The sequence below is a fragment of the Terrapene carolina genome, unplaced genomic scaffold, assembly GCF_002925995.2.
Source record: "Terrapene carolina triunguis isolate 2854851 unplaced genomic scaffold, T_m_triunguis-2.0 Scaffold833, whole genome shotgun sequence".
In the NCBI taxonomy this organism is placed as follows: Eukaryota; Metazoa; Chordata; order Testudines; family Emydidae; genus Terrapene; species Terrapene triunguis.
The window spans coordinates 4,125,989-4,141,883 of record NW_020665184.1 but is presented as its reverse complement, the minus strand read 5'-3'; the positions used below and the strand labels follow the sequence as shown (position 1 = coordinate 4,141,883).

The following is a 15,895-nucleotide window of genomic DNA, read 5'->3' as shown; positions in this document are numbered from 1 at the left end:
CTCACAGACCTCAAGAGCCACCTGCGTGGGGGTCCGGCTCCAGGGCCAGCATAGCCCTCAGGGAGCCAGGCATCTCCAGCAGCAACTGAGCACCAGGGGAGCCACACAAGGGTCTCCTTTGAAACAAGGACGCACGCCATTGCACCTTGCGTAACAGACTCATCATTAATCCTCAGAAGGCCAATCTGGATCTCCAGAAGCTAAGCCCTAATGTGCTAGCATCCGGAGCTCCAAAGCCACTAGCCCTTCCCTCTTTGAGACCATCTGCCTCCATCTGGCTTTGCAGCCCCAGTGGCAAAGCAGACCCAGCTGCTCACACATGGCAGTCCACCCCCAGCCCCTGGGTGAAGCGGTGTTTGGATGGGCTTGTGGAAAGCAATTCTCAGGCCCATGGACAAAACTCATTTAATTGTAAAACAAAACTTGACTCATGACAAAGTGCGATTGGCTTCAGGCAACAGTCGTTTATATAAAAGGGAAGGCTGCCCCATCGGGGAACTGAAACAACTGCATGTGACTTAAGTGGCCAATCACAGAGCTCCAACAACTAATTCCAAGCTCTGATGAGCTGTATGAACAACCCCAGTGGCCGAGATGCATCTGCATAAAATCTCTGTCCAGCCATTTCCAGCAACAAGCAGATTTGTAAGGATGGGCAAAGGCAGAGCAGGGCAGAGCACGCCAGACTGGCACAGCCCTTACCTTGCACCAGCAGGTTGATGATGGTATCAAAGCCCCAGGTGTTGGTGGTGGTGCAGGCGTAATACCCAGAATCCTCTGCTTTCACTGAGCGCAGGACCACTGTGCCGTTGGCCTGGATCAGCCGGTGCCCGTCCACCGCCACCGGGATGGCAGAATCTTCACTGCAAGGAACAAGAAATGCCAGCAGCTCATCAGCATAAATCCCTACTCGCGCCTCCCAGCAGCAAGAAGCTCCCAGCACATAGATGGGGCTCCAGAGCGTGTTGCCCCAGGAGCCCAAGAGCTGCCCAGATGGCATGTAGCGCTGCCTGGCCACTCTTCCATTCCACAGGCCAAAGGCCAGGCAGAGCCCCCAAACAAAAGGTCAGCTCCTCCAGGAAAAAGGACCTCTGGAGCTTTTCGCTTTTGCCACCTCCCTGCCACAGGATCAGGGCTCCTCCCGAGAGGCTGCACGGTGGGGAAAAGGTAGGCTTTAGTTACCTGTCCTTTGTCCATTTAATGGCAAGGGCCGGCTCCCCAACCGAACTGCACGGCAGCCTCACGTCCTTCATCCACGGAGTGGTGACAGTGCCGCCAAAGGAAATGATCTTGGCTGGGGCTGTGGGGGGAAGGGAACGTCAGTCTGGCCGGACGAGCCACGCACACAGAGCCTGCCTATCCCACCAGTGCAGACCCCACCCTGCTGCACCAGGGGCTGAGATTCACCACCTTTGTCCATGCCGCAGAACCTGCTCCAAGCCAACGGCAGTCGGAGTAGCCGGCGCATCGCGAGGTGCTGGCTACGGCGAGTCCTGGAGACGAGGGGCCAACCCAGAGCCAGCACCAGGGCACGTGTCAAACCCGAGCCTGGATCCAGAGTGTGCAGTGGGCCCCCCAGGCTCTACACTGAGCCCAATCTAAATGCCAGATGACCTTGCCCCTCCCCCCAGGACTCTGTTACCCAGAGAGAGACCCAGCTCCCCTCCAATCAGCCCCACTGCCCCCCTGCCCACCTCACCCCACAGGCCCTGCCGCACCTTTCCCAGCAGGCTCAATGGTGACCTTTTCATTGATGTTGCCGCAACCCGCCGAGGTCACGGCCGCCACCCACAGCATGTACTGCTGCCCGCGGTTGAGGTGGGCGATGCGGTAGAAGAGTTGCTCAGGGCTGGTCTCGTACTCTCTGGGGGCCTGGCGGGGGGAAGTAGGGGACGCAGCTGGTTAACCAGGACAAGGTGAACACCCTTTTATGCACCTCTTTCTGCCCAGGCTTTGATGCAGCCACCAACCCCGCCCCCTCCGTCCTCTCCCCCCGCCCCCCCCCCCACCAGTACGGCCATACGAGTCATAGCAACAGTCTGGGCAACCTAACCCCTGCTCGGACAAGTCCTGGCTTTTAGGGACCACCCCAGATTATCCTTGTGTGAGGTCACCATCTCGACTGACCTCAACGATCAGACAGGGACCTGCAGAGATAAACGCTGGAGCTTTTGCTAATGAGCACAGACTCCACTGCTGGGGCGGACCAACCCACAGAGATCGGGCACAGAGGGACAACCTGTAACACAGCTACATTTAGGGAGTGGGCAGGCAGGCACTCCAGGCAGGGCTATTTGCCAGGAAAGTTTCCCTAAAAAGTGGTGGAAGCCCCAGCATTTTGGGTATTTTTATCTAGATTAAGCAAATTGTTATATGTTATTATTTACTACAGTGCTCTTCACTATCTTTGAAGTGGGGGCCACTTTGGGAAAAAACCTTCAATGTGAGAGCCGGATGGGGCCGAGGGGTTCGGACTGTGGAAGGTGGCCCAGGGTAGGGTGGGGTGGGGGGTGAGGGCTCTGGCTGGGGCTGAGGGGTCTGGGGTGGAGCTGTGGATGAGGGGTTTGGGGTGTGGGAGGGGCTCAGGGCTGGGGCAGAGGGTTGGGGTTGGGGTGTGGGGTGGGGCCAGGGATGAGGGGTTCAGGAGGGGGCTCAGGGCGGGGGCAGAGGGTTGGGATGCGGGGGGAGAGCTCTGGCTGGGGGTTCAGGCTCTAGGGTGGGGCCAGGCATGAGCAGTTTGGGGTGCAGGCAGGCTGCCCCAGGGCTGGGGCCAGAGGACTCCCCCCAGCAGTAAGACCGACAGGGAGGGAGCAGGGAGCTCCGGAGAAGGGCCCTCTCTCCCCCTTGCCGGCAGCAGGGAGCTCCGGTCCCGGGGAGAGGCCCACAGCAGCCCTGCAAGCCCCAACTTGCTCCCCTCTCCAGTTCCCGCCCACCCCCTACCTCTCTCCTCTTCAGGTCCCTGCCGCGTGGCCCTTTAGAGCTGCTGCACGGCTAGTTATAGCCAGCTCCGTGGCCGCGCAGCTTAGAGGGAACTTAGCGCACTTAGGGTCGATGGGAGCCGCCACTGGCTCGCGGGCCTTGCAATGCAGAACACTGATTTATTATCTGAATTATCATAGCAAATGGCCCATAACCCCATTGTGCTAGGCGCTGTACGCAAAGGGAATAAAGAGACAGTCCCTGCCCCTGCCCCAGTCTATGCCATCTCTAACATTAACAACGCCTGGCTAATGTCCTATGTAAGGAACAGCCCCAAATCCCTGCCTTTGCATCTCTTCTGAACAACACGGGGATAGCAACACTTGCTTCTCCAGCCCCATGATGCACCCAAACAACTCTGTAGTTCAGTTAACAGCACAGCTGCAGGGGCTGGGGGCGCTGCCCTCACAGGTGTTCCCCTTACCTTGCGCTCTGATGGGCTGGGAGCACAGAGCGCAGTTTATATGGGAGCAGGGCAGCAGCAGCTGCTCCTGAGGACTTCCAATAAAAGTCATAAGAACTTAAGAATGGCCCTACCGGGTCAGACCCAGGGTCCATCTAGCCCAGTATTCTGTCTTCCCACAGTGGCCAGTGCCAGGTGCCCCAGAGATAATGAACAGAACAGGGAATCATCAAGTGATCCATCCCCTGTCGCCCATTCCCAGCTTCTGGCAAACAGAGGCTAGGGACACCATCCCTGCGCCTCCTGGCTAATAGCCATTGATGCATTTATCCTCCGTGAATTTATCTAGTTCTTTTTTGAACCCTGTTATAGTCTTGGCCTTCACAACATCCTCTGGCAAGGAGTTCCACAGGTTGACTCTGCATTGTGTGAAGAAATACTTTCTTTTATTTGTTTTAAACCTGCTGCCTATTAATTTCATTTGGTGACCCCTAGTTCTTCTCTTATGAGAAGTAGTAAACAATACGTCCTTATCTACTTTCTCTATACCGAGTCATGATTTTATAGACCTCAATCATATCTCCCCTCAGACGTCTCTTTTCCAAGCTGAAAAGTCTCAGTCTTATTAATCTCTCCTCATACGGAAGCCGTTCCATACCCCTAATCATTTTTGTTGCCCTTTTCTGAATCTTTTCCAATATATCTTTTTTGGGATGGGGCGACCACATCTGCACACAGTATTCAAGATGTGGGCGTACCATGGATTTATATAGAGGCAACATGATATTTTCTACCCTATCTTTTAACCAGTTACCAATCCATAAGAGCACCTTCCCTCTTATCCCATGACAGCTTACTTTGCGTAAGAGCAGGGGTTCTCAAACTGGCAGTTGGGACCCCTCAGGAGGTCACAAGGTTATTACATGGGGGGTCACGAGCTGTTAGCCTCCACCCCAAACCCCGCTTTGCCTCCAGCATTTATAATGGTGTTAAATATGTAAAAAAGTGTTTTTAATTTATAAGGTGGGGGTCACACACAGAGGCTTGCTATGTGAAAGGGGTCACCAGTACAAAAGTTTGAGAACCACTGCATAAGAGTCTTTGGTGAGGGACCTTGTCAAAGGCTTTCTGAAAATCTAAGTACACTATAGCCACTGGATCCCCTTGCTCCACATGCTTGTTGACCCCCTCAAAGAAGTCAACGTTTAGTGGTCCAGCACCTCTCCCTGTTGTCTGCGTATGCCACCAAGGAGGGAGGATTATAGCAGGCAGGCAGGAGAGACACGGGAAGGTGGGTGTGGTCGAGCTCTGGAAACACACCAGGCCCCTCGCTGCTATGTAAAGGGAAGCTAGCAAAATCTGCAACCCCCCCATCAATCTTCCCCGCCGCCACATCCCCTTCCTCTGCCGAGGATCCATCAGCCCGAGGAGGTAGAAGGGTAGAGATGAGAGAGCCACCCCCCGCCTTCACAATCACTGGAGAGGCCAGGTACACTCAGAGCAGCTCGCTCTCTCTGTGTTGGTTTGCTTGGCTCTAGTTTCTAAAAGCTAATTCAGCGTCGTTTGGCATTTCTCAATGCCGGTGTAAACTGGCTGGTGCCGTCATTTCTCCAGGGAGCCCAGTTCCGAGGTTCAGGAACAGATGGTGGCATCGGTGTGATGTGTTCCAGCAATATCGCACTTCCGAGGGCCCACCCTCGGAACCCTAAACCCTAACCCCTAACCCCTACCCCCAAACCCTTAACCCCAAACCCTAAACCCTAAACCCTAACCCTAAACCCTAACCCTAAACCCTGAACCCTAACCCCACCCCTAACCCTAACCCCACCCCTAACCTTAACCCCTTAACCCCTGAACCCTAACCCTGAACCCTGAACCCTAACCCCTAACCCCTAACCCCTAAACCCCTAACCCCTAAACCCCTAACCCCTAAACCCCTAACCCCTAACCCCTACCCCTAACCCCTAACCCCTAACCTACCCTAACCCCTAAACCTAACCCCCTAAACCCTACCCCTTACCCTTTACCCCTAACCCTAACCCCTTAACCCTACCCCTAACCCCAAACCCTAAACCCTGACCCTAACCCTACCCCTACCCCTAAACCCTCACCCTAAACCCTAACCCTCAACCCAACCCCAACCCCTAAACCCTAACCCTACCCCTAACCCTAACCTTAACCCTAACCCCTAACCCCTAACCTCACCCTGACCTAACCTAACCCTAACCCCTAACCCTGAACCCTGAACCCTAACCCAACCCTTGACCCTAACCCTAACCGAACCCTAACCCCAACCCCTAACCCTCACCTGACCCTGACCTAACCCTCACCCTAAACCCTCACCCTACCCCTAACCCCAAACCCTAACCCAACCCCAAACCCTAACCCCCAACCCTAACCCTAACCCTAACCCTTACCCCTACCCCTAAACCCTAACCCTACCCCCAACCCTAAACCCTACCCCTACCCGTAACCTAACCCTAACCCGAAACCTAACCCTAAACTCTACCCCCAACCCCAAACCCTAACCCCCTAAACCCTAAGCTAACCCCAACCCCTACCCCTAACCCCCTAAACCCTAAACCCCAACCCTAAACCCTAACCCCTCACCCTCAACCTCACCCTGACCTAACCCTAACCCCTAACCCTGAACCCTAACCCAACCCTTGACCCTAACCCTAACCTGACCCTGGCCTAACCCTCACCCTAAACCCTCACCCTACCCCTAACCCCAAACCCTAACCCAACCCCAAACCCTAACCCCCAACCCTAACCCTAACCCTTACCCTTACTCTAACCCCTACCCCTAAACCCTACCCCTACCCTAACCCAAAACCTAGCCCTAAACTCTACCCCCAACCCCAAACCCTAACCCCCTAAACCCTAAGCTAACCCCAACCCCAAACCCCCTAAACCCTAAACCCCAACCCTAAACCCTAACCTAACCCCTAAACCCTAACCCAAAACTCGAACCCTTGACCCCTGACCCCCAACCCTACCCCAACCCCTAAACCCTAAACTAACCCTAACCCCGACCTTGACCCTAGCCCTGACTCTAACCCTAAACCCTAACCCCTAACCCTAACTCCAAGGAGCAGTTTACATTCAGAGGCTGTGCATGAACAGCCCAGGAATGGGGGTTCTCACAGCAGAACAGGGTAAGGCTGGCTCCCAAAGTCAAGGACTGGACTGACCTAGCAGATCACTGGTCCAGATAACACCAGAGGGGAATGTCACACCCTACCCTAGGATAAATATCTTTTGTCTTGTTCAGTTTATGTTTGTTGCCATTACCTGCCCTTCCCTCACAGTACAATCACATATTTCTTACAACAGTAACAACTTTTTTTTTTATTTGAAAACTGCTTTAAGGTTGCACCTTACAAAATCTTTAGTTGCTTCTTCATTGCAAATATACACTATTAACTGACAAATTTCTTAATGCAGCATTAAGGTTGCCTGACGGTATCTCATGCTCTTCCAGGATGCAGAGTTCAGCAAAACTCACACCTCAGAACACCAGCAATGCAACCTTAACTTTGCTCTCTGACTGATGACCTAATACACCCATACTCACACTCTGCCTTTGCAGATAGTGGATATCACTCAGAATAGAGCACATGGCACCTGTAGCCCAGAGTCAAATACCTTCTCTTTGCTGAGGCATGACTTAGTTGTAGGTGAGCTGTACTGAACAGGAGCTACCTATCCATGTTCTAAACTCAGACACTGAGCCTACTCCCCAAAAACAACCCCATACTTGTTACATTTTACACCCCTTTCACCCTTATTCGCAGGATTCCATCTAAAATGATACTTTCACTTACTCATCATTGGACACACATAATGCTGTCATACCCCACCTCATTACTGACAACCCTCACAGTAAGAACACCCATGTGCCCAGCTACTGACTCAACCTATACAACTCACTGCTGAAATGATGCATACTGGATCCTTCAACATACATGTACACTTCTTTCCTTTTATCAAATGTGTGTGGGTGAAGGTGGGCGCCTCAGACCCAGATCTCACATTCAAACTAATCCCCATATGTCCTCACATCACAGTCAAATCTCTACAAAGCTGCTTTATCTAATGCCCGCACCATTCAGTACAGCTACACCTAACACTGTGAATGCAGCTGGAGTGCCTGCAGATAATTCCCAGTGGCTATTGCCAGCTCAAGGGAGGACGAGTTAAGATTGCCTTGGCACGTGCATTAACTCTGTATTTCAGAGGTTTGAGTTTTGCTGGACTTGACATTCTGGAAAGAGGCGAGCTACCTCCAGGCAACCGTAACTCTGCGTTAATTAAGATTTTGTCAGTAAATCAAAGGAGACACTTCATTAGGATCTATGCCGTTCAGCATAAACATAAACTTCAGTGGTAACCAGACTTTGCAAACACTCTTCCACTATTTGTAAAACAAGAAGCCATGAATCTTCAGAAATACTGCTGCACAACAGCTAACCCACAGCCTTGGGAGGTACTCTATTCCTTTCCTCCTTTCACAACACTGATTTGCAGCATAACCTCCAGGCTTGACGAATACAACAAACCAGGCCTTGGGCTGTAGAAATTAACTATGAAAAAAGCTCTAGTTGGTTCAAAATGCAACAGCCTGACAGCTTAACAGTATAAGCATATGGCCTTTTGTGCACTGGGTCCCTATGGAATGTGGACTTAAACATTTATTTTCAAAACCTGCCACCAAAGTCGTCTACGCGGTCTGAGCCAACAATCTCGCTGTCCATAGCCATCATATCCCACAACGGCTATATTCCTCAGAGTGTGTGTGTGTGTGTGAGGTGCATGCTATACAAGTGTGCACATCTCTGTATCTCATAACCCTAACCCTTACGAATGAGGATGATCAATGGGACACAGTAATACCACGGTACAAAATATATGGGAAGGACAGAACAGGTCGTGCTGGTGGGGGAGTGGCACTATACGTGAAAGAAAGCATAGAATCAAATGAAGTTAAAATCTTAAATGAACCAAACTGTACCATAGAATCTCTATGGATAGTAATTCCATGCTCTAATAATAAGAATATAGCAGTAGGGATATATTACCGGCCACCCGACTAGGGTAGAGATAGTGACTGTGAAATGCTCAGGGAGATTAGAGAGGCTATTAAAACAAAAACGTCAATAATAATGGGGGATTTCAACTATCCCCACATTGACTGGGTACATGTCACCTCAGGACGGGATGCAGAGATAAAGTTTCTTGAGACCTTAAATGACTGCTTCTTGGAGCAGCTAGTCCTGGAACCCACAAGGGAAGAGGCAATTCTTGATTTAGAATTAAGTGGAGCACAGGATCTGGTCCAAGAGGTGAATATAGCTAGACCGCTTGGTAATAGTGACCATAATATAATTAAATTTAACATCCCTGTGGCAGGAAAAACACCACAGCAGCCCAACACTGTAGCATTTAATTTCAGAAAGGGGAACTACACAAAAATGAGGAGGCTAGATAAAACAGAAATTAAAGGGTACAGCGCCAAAAGTGAAATCCCTGCAAGCTGCATGGAAACTTTTTAAAGACACCATAATAGAGGTTCAACTTAAATGTATACCCCAAATTAAAAAATATAGTAAGAGAACAAAAAAAGTGCCACTGTAGCTAAACAACAAAGTAAAAGAATCAGTGAAAGGCAAAAAGTGGAAGTTAAATCCTAGTGAGGAAAATAGAAAGGAGCATAAAATCTGGCAAATGAAGTGTAAAATATAATTAGGAAGGCCAAAAAAGAATGTGAAGAACAGCTAGCCAAAGACTCAAAAAGTAATAGCAAAGTTTTTTTGCTAAGTACATCAGAAGCATGAAGCCTGCTAAACAACCAGTGGGTTCACTGGACGATCGCAATGCTAAAGGATCACTCAAGTCCCCCCCAAAGAAGAAAAATGGATACACATGAAAGCAGGCAGCCACTCTCTCCCTTTAAGAGGACAGCACAACTCCTGTCCTAGAGGATTCCTCAAGCCAGCACAGAGGAAGAAGCCCTGGAACATGGAGGCACTTTTTAGTGTTCTAGAAGTAGGTCTAATTACACTTCAGGATGGAACTGATTGGTTCAGTACTGGAAATGTCAAACAAGGATTCATAACCTCTCTCTTCTGGTCACAGATACAAATGCGCCCCCAACAATCACCATATATTTAGTAGTCTATGGGAAAAATCAGAGTTCTCACTCCAGCTCCTAGGACAGGGGCCCACAACGCAATTGCCAGTTCCACACCTCGCTCAGCAGAAACCATGGAGTGAAAGGGCCATGGGGAATCAGGCTCCACTCATTTCTAGGGCTCCTCCAGGTCAGGGTTGAGGTACATGGGTTATGCAGTGCAAGGAAGTTTGTAACACTGCTGCCAAGTTGATCAATAGAAGACTTCACTCTCCAGGGCTGTAAAGCCAGCACTAGATTAAAATACAAGTTGGTGCTTGAAGAAGTCAGCTCTTGCCGAGCTCCTTCCCCAGCACTCTGGGCTGTTTGTGAAGAAGCAAGAGACAGTTCAAGTCATAGCCAAAGATTTTATAAAAACAGGAAAGTTTTGGTCTTACAGAAAGAGAAGACTTCAGCTTATATTAGGGCACATCATTAGTAGGAACCTGCAGGATCTGGAAGCATTTCACCCCTCCTCCCCAGACACCTCCCCAAGAGAACATTCAAGGGTCATGAACAGGGATCCCAGAAATCCATTTGCCAGGGAAAAAATGCATAATGTGTTTTTACAGAGAATCTTTAGTTTTTACATTGAGAAAAAAAAAACAACAACTACATTTTACTGAAAGTACCAGTGTCACTTTTTCAATGTGCACAACCCTCCCCGTCCTGTGGTTGATTTTTGAATGTGCTTTAAATTCACATAGCTAAACATACGCCAATAAACTGCTTGCGGCGTATAGAGGTTACTCAGTGCCATATAGGGGGTCGTGTTTTAATGCATCTTAAATTTCACTACAGCCTCCGCCCATGAGTAATTAAAGTTATAAAAAGATGCTGAAAACTTTAAAAGTCACCCAAAGATGGTGTCACTGAGTTTGGTAAGGACAAATTTAATGTTGATGGTAACCTGCTGTTCTGTACTGTATGCAGCAAGGCTGTAGATGACGTTTGAAGGCAGACAATCGCAGAACACATGGAAAGAGCTAAACTGACTGAAAAGAAATGAAAAAGAGGCTGAAACAGCAGGGCCCACGACAACAGTAAAGAAACAATACCCAGTGACTGGATCATTCCAGCATTTTACAACTGTAAATAGATCAATAAAACATTGTGTTCAACTGATACGTATATATATTGTGGCTAGGGAAACTAACATTCAGTGTTTCATTTTAAAAATCCATGTTTTTCCCCCAATTATGGTTTTTTAATTGGAGAATTTTGTTGTTTTTTTAAAATCAGAGAAAACTAGGATCCCTGGTCATGAGATACATTCCTAGCACAGATACACACATGGCAACAGAGGCAGGAAGACCAATGTCCTATCAAGTACCAATATCCTAAACCAAAGAATAAAACTTCTCCACTACAACGAGCAATCGTGTAAAGATCTGTGCTGAACCAGAGCAGTGGCTGAATTGATGGAGAAGGCAAACCTGACTTTCTCCAGCATTCTCTCTCATAGAATCCTGCAATAGCAGAGGTCAGAGGGGCTTCAGTCATGACCCTCATTGGCTTTGTCATCTAAGTGACTTTACCATTATATTCTTGGACACAACGAAACTCCAGTAATCCCCATGGAAGGATGTTACTATAGCCCTTTCCCTGCTTTCTACCCCCACTCCAACACACACCCTTCCTTATCACATTCAGTCCCTTCATCCATTTCATAGAAGGGGCCTGCTCTGGTCATAGCTCATCCCGGGCTGTACTGTCAAGAGGTGATTGGAGCACATCTGAGTTCTTGGCCTCCTTGCTGAGCTCCTGCTGTTCTTTCATTTTCTGGGATTTGGCACGGTCCCAGTCAGTTTTTACACTCTCATTATTCCAAACCACAGAGGTCTCAGTGTCGCTGATGTAACCATCATCACCGGTGTAATGTGTTGGGCAAACCAGCAGTGGTTCCACTGAAAAGGCCAGCAAATTCCGGTTTTCAAAATGTTCCATATATTCAGAGCTGTTCAGAAAAGGGGAAAAAAGGGGGAGGGGGATGTCACGTCTTCTGCATTTACCCTACAATCCATCTTCAGCCTCCCACACCAGTGCATTAATCCTTCCATTTACCCTGCTTCACTCCAGACACCCTTCATCCTCCCATTGCGGCATTCAAACCACACATCAACTTGCTTAATCTTCTAACCCACAACCCTTCCAGTCCGCTCCCAAGAGAGGGACATTCATCTTCCAGAAACGTTTGTCTTTCCCTAAAAGAACAGCAGCTGTGGAAAAACATGGCAGCACCAACGATTCCTAAGAAATGAGTGTTTTAGAGCCCTCTCCAACCCCCACCCAAGTAGCTCCAACCAGATCTCAGCCTCCTGGGGCATAACCAGGCTACAAAAGCCAGAAGCCAGCTTGTTACTACTGCCATGTGGGAATGAGCTTAGGACAGTCAGGAAAAACACTGCTTGAACCAGGCAGCGTTGAGCAAGATGGTCTGAAGGTGTGATGTCAGCTCTCACTGACAGGGCTGGGTGGCCCACTTGATTCTCAGTAAAGTGGCAGATTTTAGAAGCTATATCAAGGAGCAGACTGGACTGCAAGTCCCTTCACAGAAATTCCAGTACAGTGATCAAGCCAGTCAACAGTGATGGGGCTACAGCAGGCTCGTGCCTTTGCTGTGCAGGAACTCCTAATGGCTTTTTTGTCAAAACAGAAAATTCTGCAGGAAGTGTTTGATTTCACCCAAGTTTCTCAGGTATTCATCAAAAAAACCCATGGGTGCTGAAGACAAACATTTCTGGTTGTTCAATAAAAAAAAAAAAAAAAAAATCAAAAAGCTTAAAAAAAATTAAGAAAAATGTAGGGCTGTCAATTAATCACTGTTAACTCATGCGATTAACTAACAAAAAATTAATCACGATTAATCACACTTAACAATAGAATATCATTGTAATTTATTAATTTTTTTAATTGTGCGACAGCCCTGGAAAAATGTTAGTTTTCATTCAAATTTTTCATAGGAACTGTGATGTGTCATTCCATATTCTTTATGAAATTATGCTTATCATATTAATGACATAACTGAGATATACTTTATGCCACAGGGCTCATGTGAGATATCATTGGAAAGGTTATGATTTACTGAATGTGATTATCCTATTTGTGTGCCTGTATCATTTTTGTATCTGAACTTAGGAATATTGACTATGTATTTGTATTTCAACTATGCTACTTTGGGTGACTCCCACTGCTAACACTTCAGGTACAACAATGGAAAAGCCAGACAGGGCGGATGGCCCATCAGTGAGGACAATGATCTGTGAAAAGCTTGGCCTTCCTGTGGATGCTCCATACTGCCACTGACTCATGGACGCTGTGATCCTACAGAGTCAGGGAGTCTTGTCACCGGATACTAAACATTACCTGGGACTTCTTGTAATTTTCCACTGTAAGGGAAAGGGGGTCAAGTTTGGGAAACAAAGGATTCCCGCCTTATGTAAATCCTATTTAAGGGTGGGAGGAGTCTTGTTTGCCTTCCTCCCCCCTTCATGGCCTGTCTGCCCAAGAAGAAAGACTGCAAAAGGGAAGGCAAGGTGGGAGTCCAGACTGCAGGGCTGGCCTTACTATGAGGCGAACTGAGGTGGCTGCCTCAGGTGCCAGACTGGGGGTGGGGGGGGCACCACTAGGACCCCAGAGTGTAGAAAATTGTGTCTGCTGCTGGTGCATATGTACTCTCTCTGCTCGAGATGCACAGAGATGGTGGAGTGCTGTGCTGGAGGAAGGAGGGCACAAGAGATATAACAGGTGGGCAAGAGAAAAGGTGAGAGGGAATAACAGAAAGCAGCAGGAGCTGCAGGGAGAGAGAGGAGAAGCCACCTCTTATGTATCTCTCTAGGACCCCCAGGAGAAAGGACTGATTAACACCAGCTTCTCAGGGAGCTTCCTGTTTCCTGCTGCTTCCCTGAACCCACTTGAGGAGAACAGGCAGTCAACTGAAGTAGTAGAAGCCAGTTAGGCCCTTAAGATGCTGATATCTTCCCTCACTCAGGCCCTGCAACCAGCCTGCTTATTTGTCCCCTTCAATTGAGTGTTGAGCGCCACTATAGCTGGCACAGAACAGCAGTCATGAGTGAAAGAAGAAAACACCCCTCTGGGGCAGCAGTCAGAAAAAGAAAGAAAGCAAAGGAAGCTTTTCTATCTAAGCAGGAAGCAGCTCTCCTGAGATACATAGACACAAATGTTTACAGTGAGCCTTCCGGCCCCAGTGAGGATGTGAGTGGTGAGGAGATGCCTGATCTTCCAGTTAGTCAGAGTGCAAGTGACCTGGCAGCTACTGCAGCATCCATATCTCCATCTCAAATGGATGTAACCATGCACATTCCTGAAGAAAAGTGTAGATCAGAGAAGAGTGTGGTGGAGGTGCAAGAAACAGCTGCTGCTGAGTTTAGTTCCTTAAGTCTAGATGATCCAGGACTGTGGACCCACTTGAGCAGTAGCCTGAGGGACTTCCTTGTACTGCATGGGCCACAGCAAGTGAAAAACTTCATGTTCGCCAAAGACAATGAAAATAGAAGTTTCCATCCAACACATTACTGGCATGAAATCCCCAATGGTGACAACGTGGAGAGGCCATGGCTTATGTACTCAAAAACCCAGAATGCTGCATACTGTTTTGGTTGCAAACTCTTCCAGTCTAATGTTCCAGACACATTGGGTTCTAAGGACTGGAAAAATCTGGCTAGAAATCTGGCATGCCATGAGAAGGCAGCAAATCACCAGAGAGCATTGCATAGGTGGAAAGAGCTTGAGATGAGACTAAGGTTAAAGGCCACCATAGATGATCAGCATCAAGAGAAGATTGCATCAGAGTCTCTTTACTGGCAAAATGTTCTGAAAAGGCTCATTGCCATTGTGAGAATGCTTGCTACCCAAAACTTAGCACTGCGCGGCACTTCAGATCAACTGTATGTGCCAAACAATAGAAACTTCCTTAAAATTGTGCAGCTGATGGCTGAGTTGGATGCTGTACTCCAGGAGCATCTAAGAAGAGTCACCACCCAAGAAATGTACACACACCACTACCTTGGAAAAACAAATTCAAAATGAGATCATACAGTTACTGAAAACAAAAGTCAAACAGAAGATTGTGGCAGATCTGAAGTCAGCAAGATATTACTCTGTTATTCTGGACTGCACACCTGACATCAGCCATACGGAACAAATGACTTTAATGGTGTGTTTTGTAACAACAACAGAACCTAGTGAAAATGTCCCTGCAATGGTGACCGTCAGAGAGCATTTTCTAGAATTTTTTGACATTGATGATAGATTTGTCATACCAGCTCCTGTAATGCTTCTTAAAAAACTGGAAGATACAGGAATTGCGATAGCTGACATGAGAGGTCAGGGCTACAATAATGGTGCCAACATGAGAGAGAAAAAAAAAAAAAAAGAAGAACAGAGGAGTGCAGACACGGATCCGAGAGTTAAACCCTCAAGCTTTTTTTGTCCCATGCAGTTCTCATTCATTGAACTTGGTGGTCAGTGATGCAGCATCAGCTTCTAGGGAGGCTGCTGAATATTTTAATGTAATTCAAAGCATCTATGTATTTTTCTCTGCATCAACGGCAAATTTTGAAGAAACATCTGGGAACAACCTCTCTGACACTGAGTGCCACATGATGGGAAAGTCGAGTGGAGACGATAAAGCCTATCAAACACCAAAATTGGGAAGATAGATGATGCCATAGTTGCCATTATGGAGGATAAAGCTATGACAGGAACTGTTCGTGGGAGAACAGTGGCAGAGGGAAATGGAATCACCAGAAACATACATAACGTCAAATTTCTGTGTGGCTTAGTGTTGTGGCATGACATACTGTTTGAAATAAATGTTGTAAGCAAGAGACTCCAAGGTGTTGACCTTGATATATTTGGAGCAATGGAACAACTGGACAAAGCAAAGTCATACCTACAGTCTTACCAGTCAGATGAGGGATTTCAAAACATTCTGAAGAGTGCACAGAAGTTGGCAGAGAAACTTCACACTGAAGCTATTTTCCCACCAATTTAAGAATACAAGAGTCACCGAAGAAGACGACATTTTGATTAAGAGGCACAGGATAATCCCATAAGAGACCCCAAGCAACAGTTCAAAGTTGAATTCTTTAACCAGGTGCTAGATTGTGCAATACAGTCAGTTGAAGAACGTTTCATGCAACTCAAGGAACGCAGCAGTATATTTGGGATGTTGTATATGATATTCCAAAACTCCTCACTATACCTGAAAAAGACCTATACCAGCAATGCAGGGCACTAGAGACAGTGTTGACACATGATGACATGCGTGATATTAGTGCGAGTGATTTAGGTGATGAACTGAAAGCCCTTTCAAGATA

The 15,895-nt window shown here is 48.0% G+C and overlaps 2 protein-coding genes across 3 annotated transcripts in view; both read right to left on the bottom strand.

The window, feature by feature from the left end:
- Positions 1–687: 687 nt before the first annotated feature.
- LOC113408123 (Down syndrome cell adhesion molecule-like protein 1 homolog) lies at positions 688–3,494 on the bottom strand (the record flags this gene model as incomplete). Its single annotated transcript, XM_029913709.1, has 4 exons — positions 3,404–3,494; positions 1,719–1,898; positions 1,183–1,300; positions 688–863 (listed from the first exon to the last, which is right to left on the bottom strand). Coding segments are annotated over exons 1-4 (565 nt in total), but the record flags the coding sequence as incomplete, so codon positions are not given.
- COLGALT1 (collagen beta(1-O)galactosyltransferase 1) overlaps positions 1,765–15,895 on the bottom strand; it is a 28,780-nt gene continuing 14,649 nt past the window's right edge. The window contains exons 12-13 of one of the 2 annotated variants that reach the window (XR_003370231.1): positions 11,189–11,511; positions 1,765–1,872 (exon numbers count right to left, since the gene is read on the bottom strand). Coding sequence is in view for 1 of the 2 variants with exons in the window: in XM_024212542.1 (XP_024068310.1) it covers positions 11,244–11,511 (268 nt within the window). In the remaining variant the exon portion in view is untranslated. Of the gene's footprint in view, positions 1,873–9,902; positions 11,512–15,895 lie in introns of those variants that run through there. The other variant, XM_024212542.1, reaches the window with a different exon arrangement.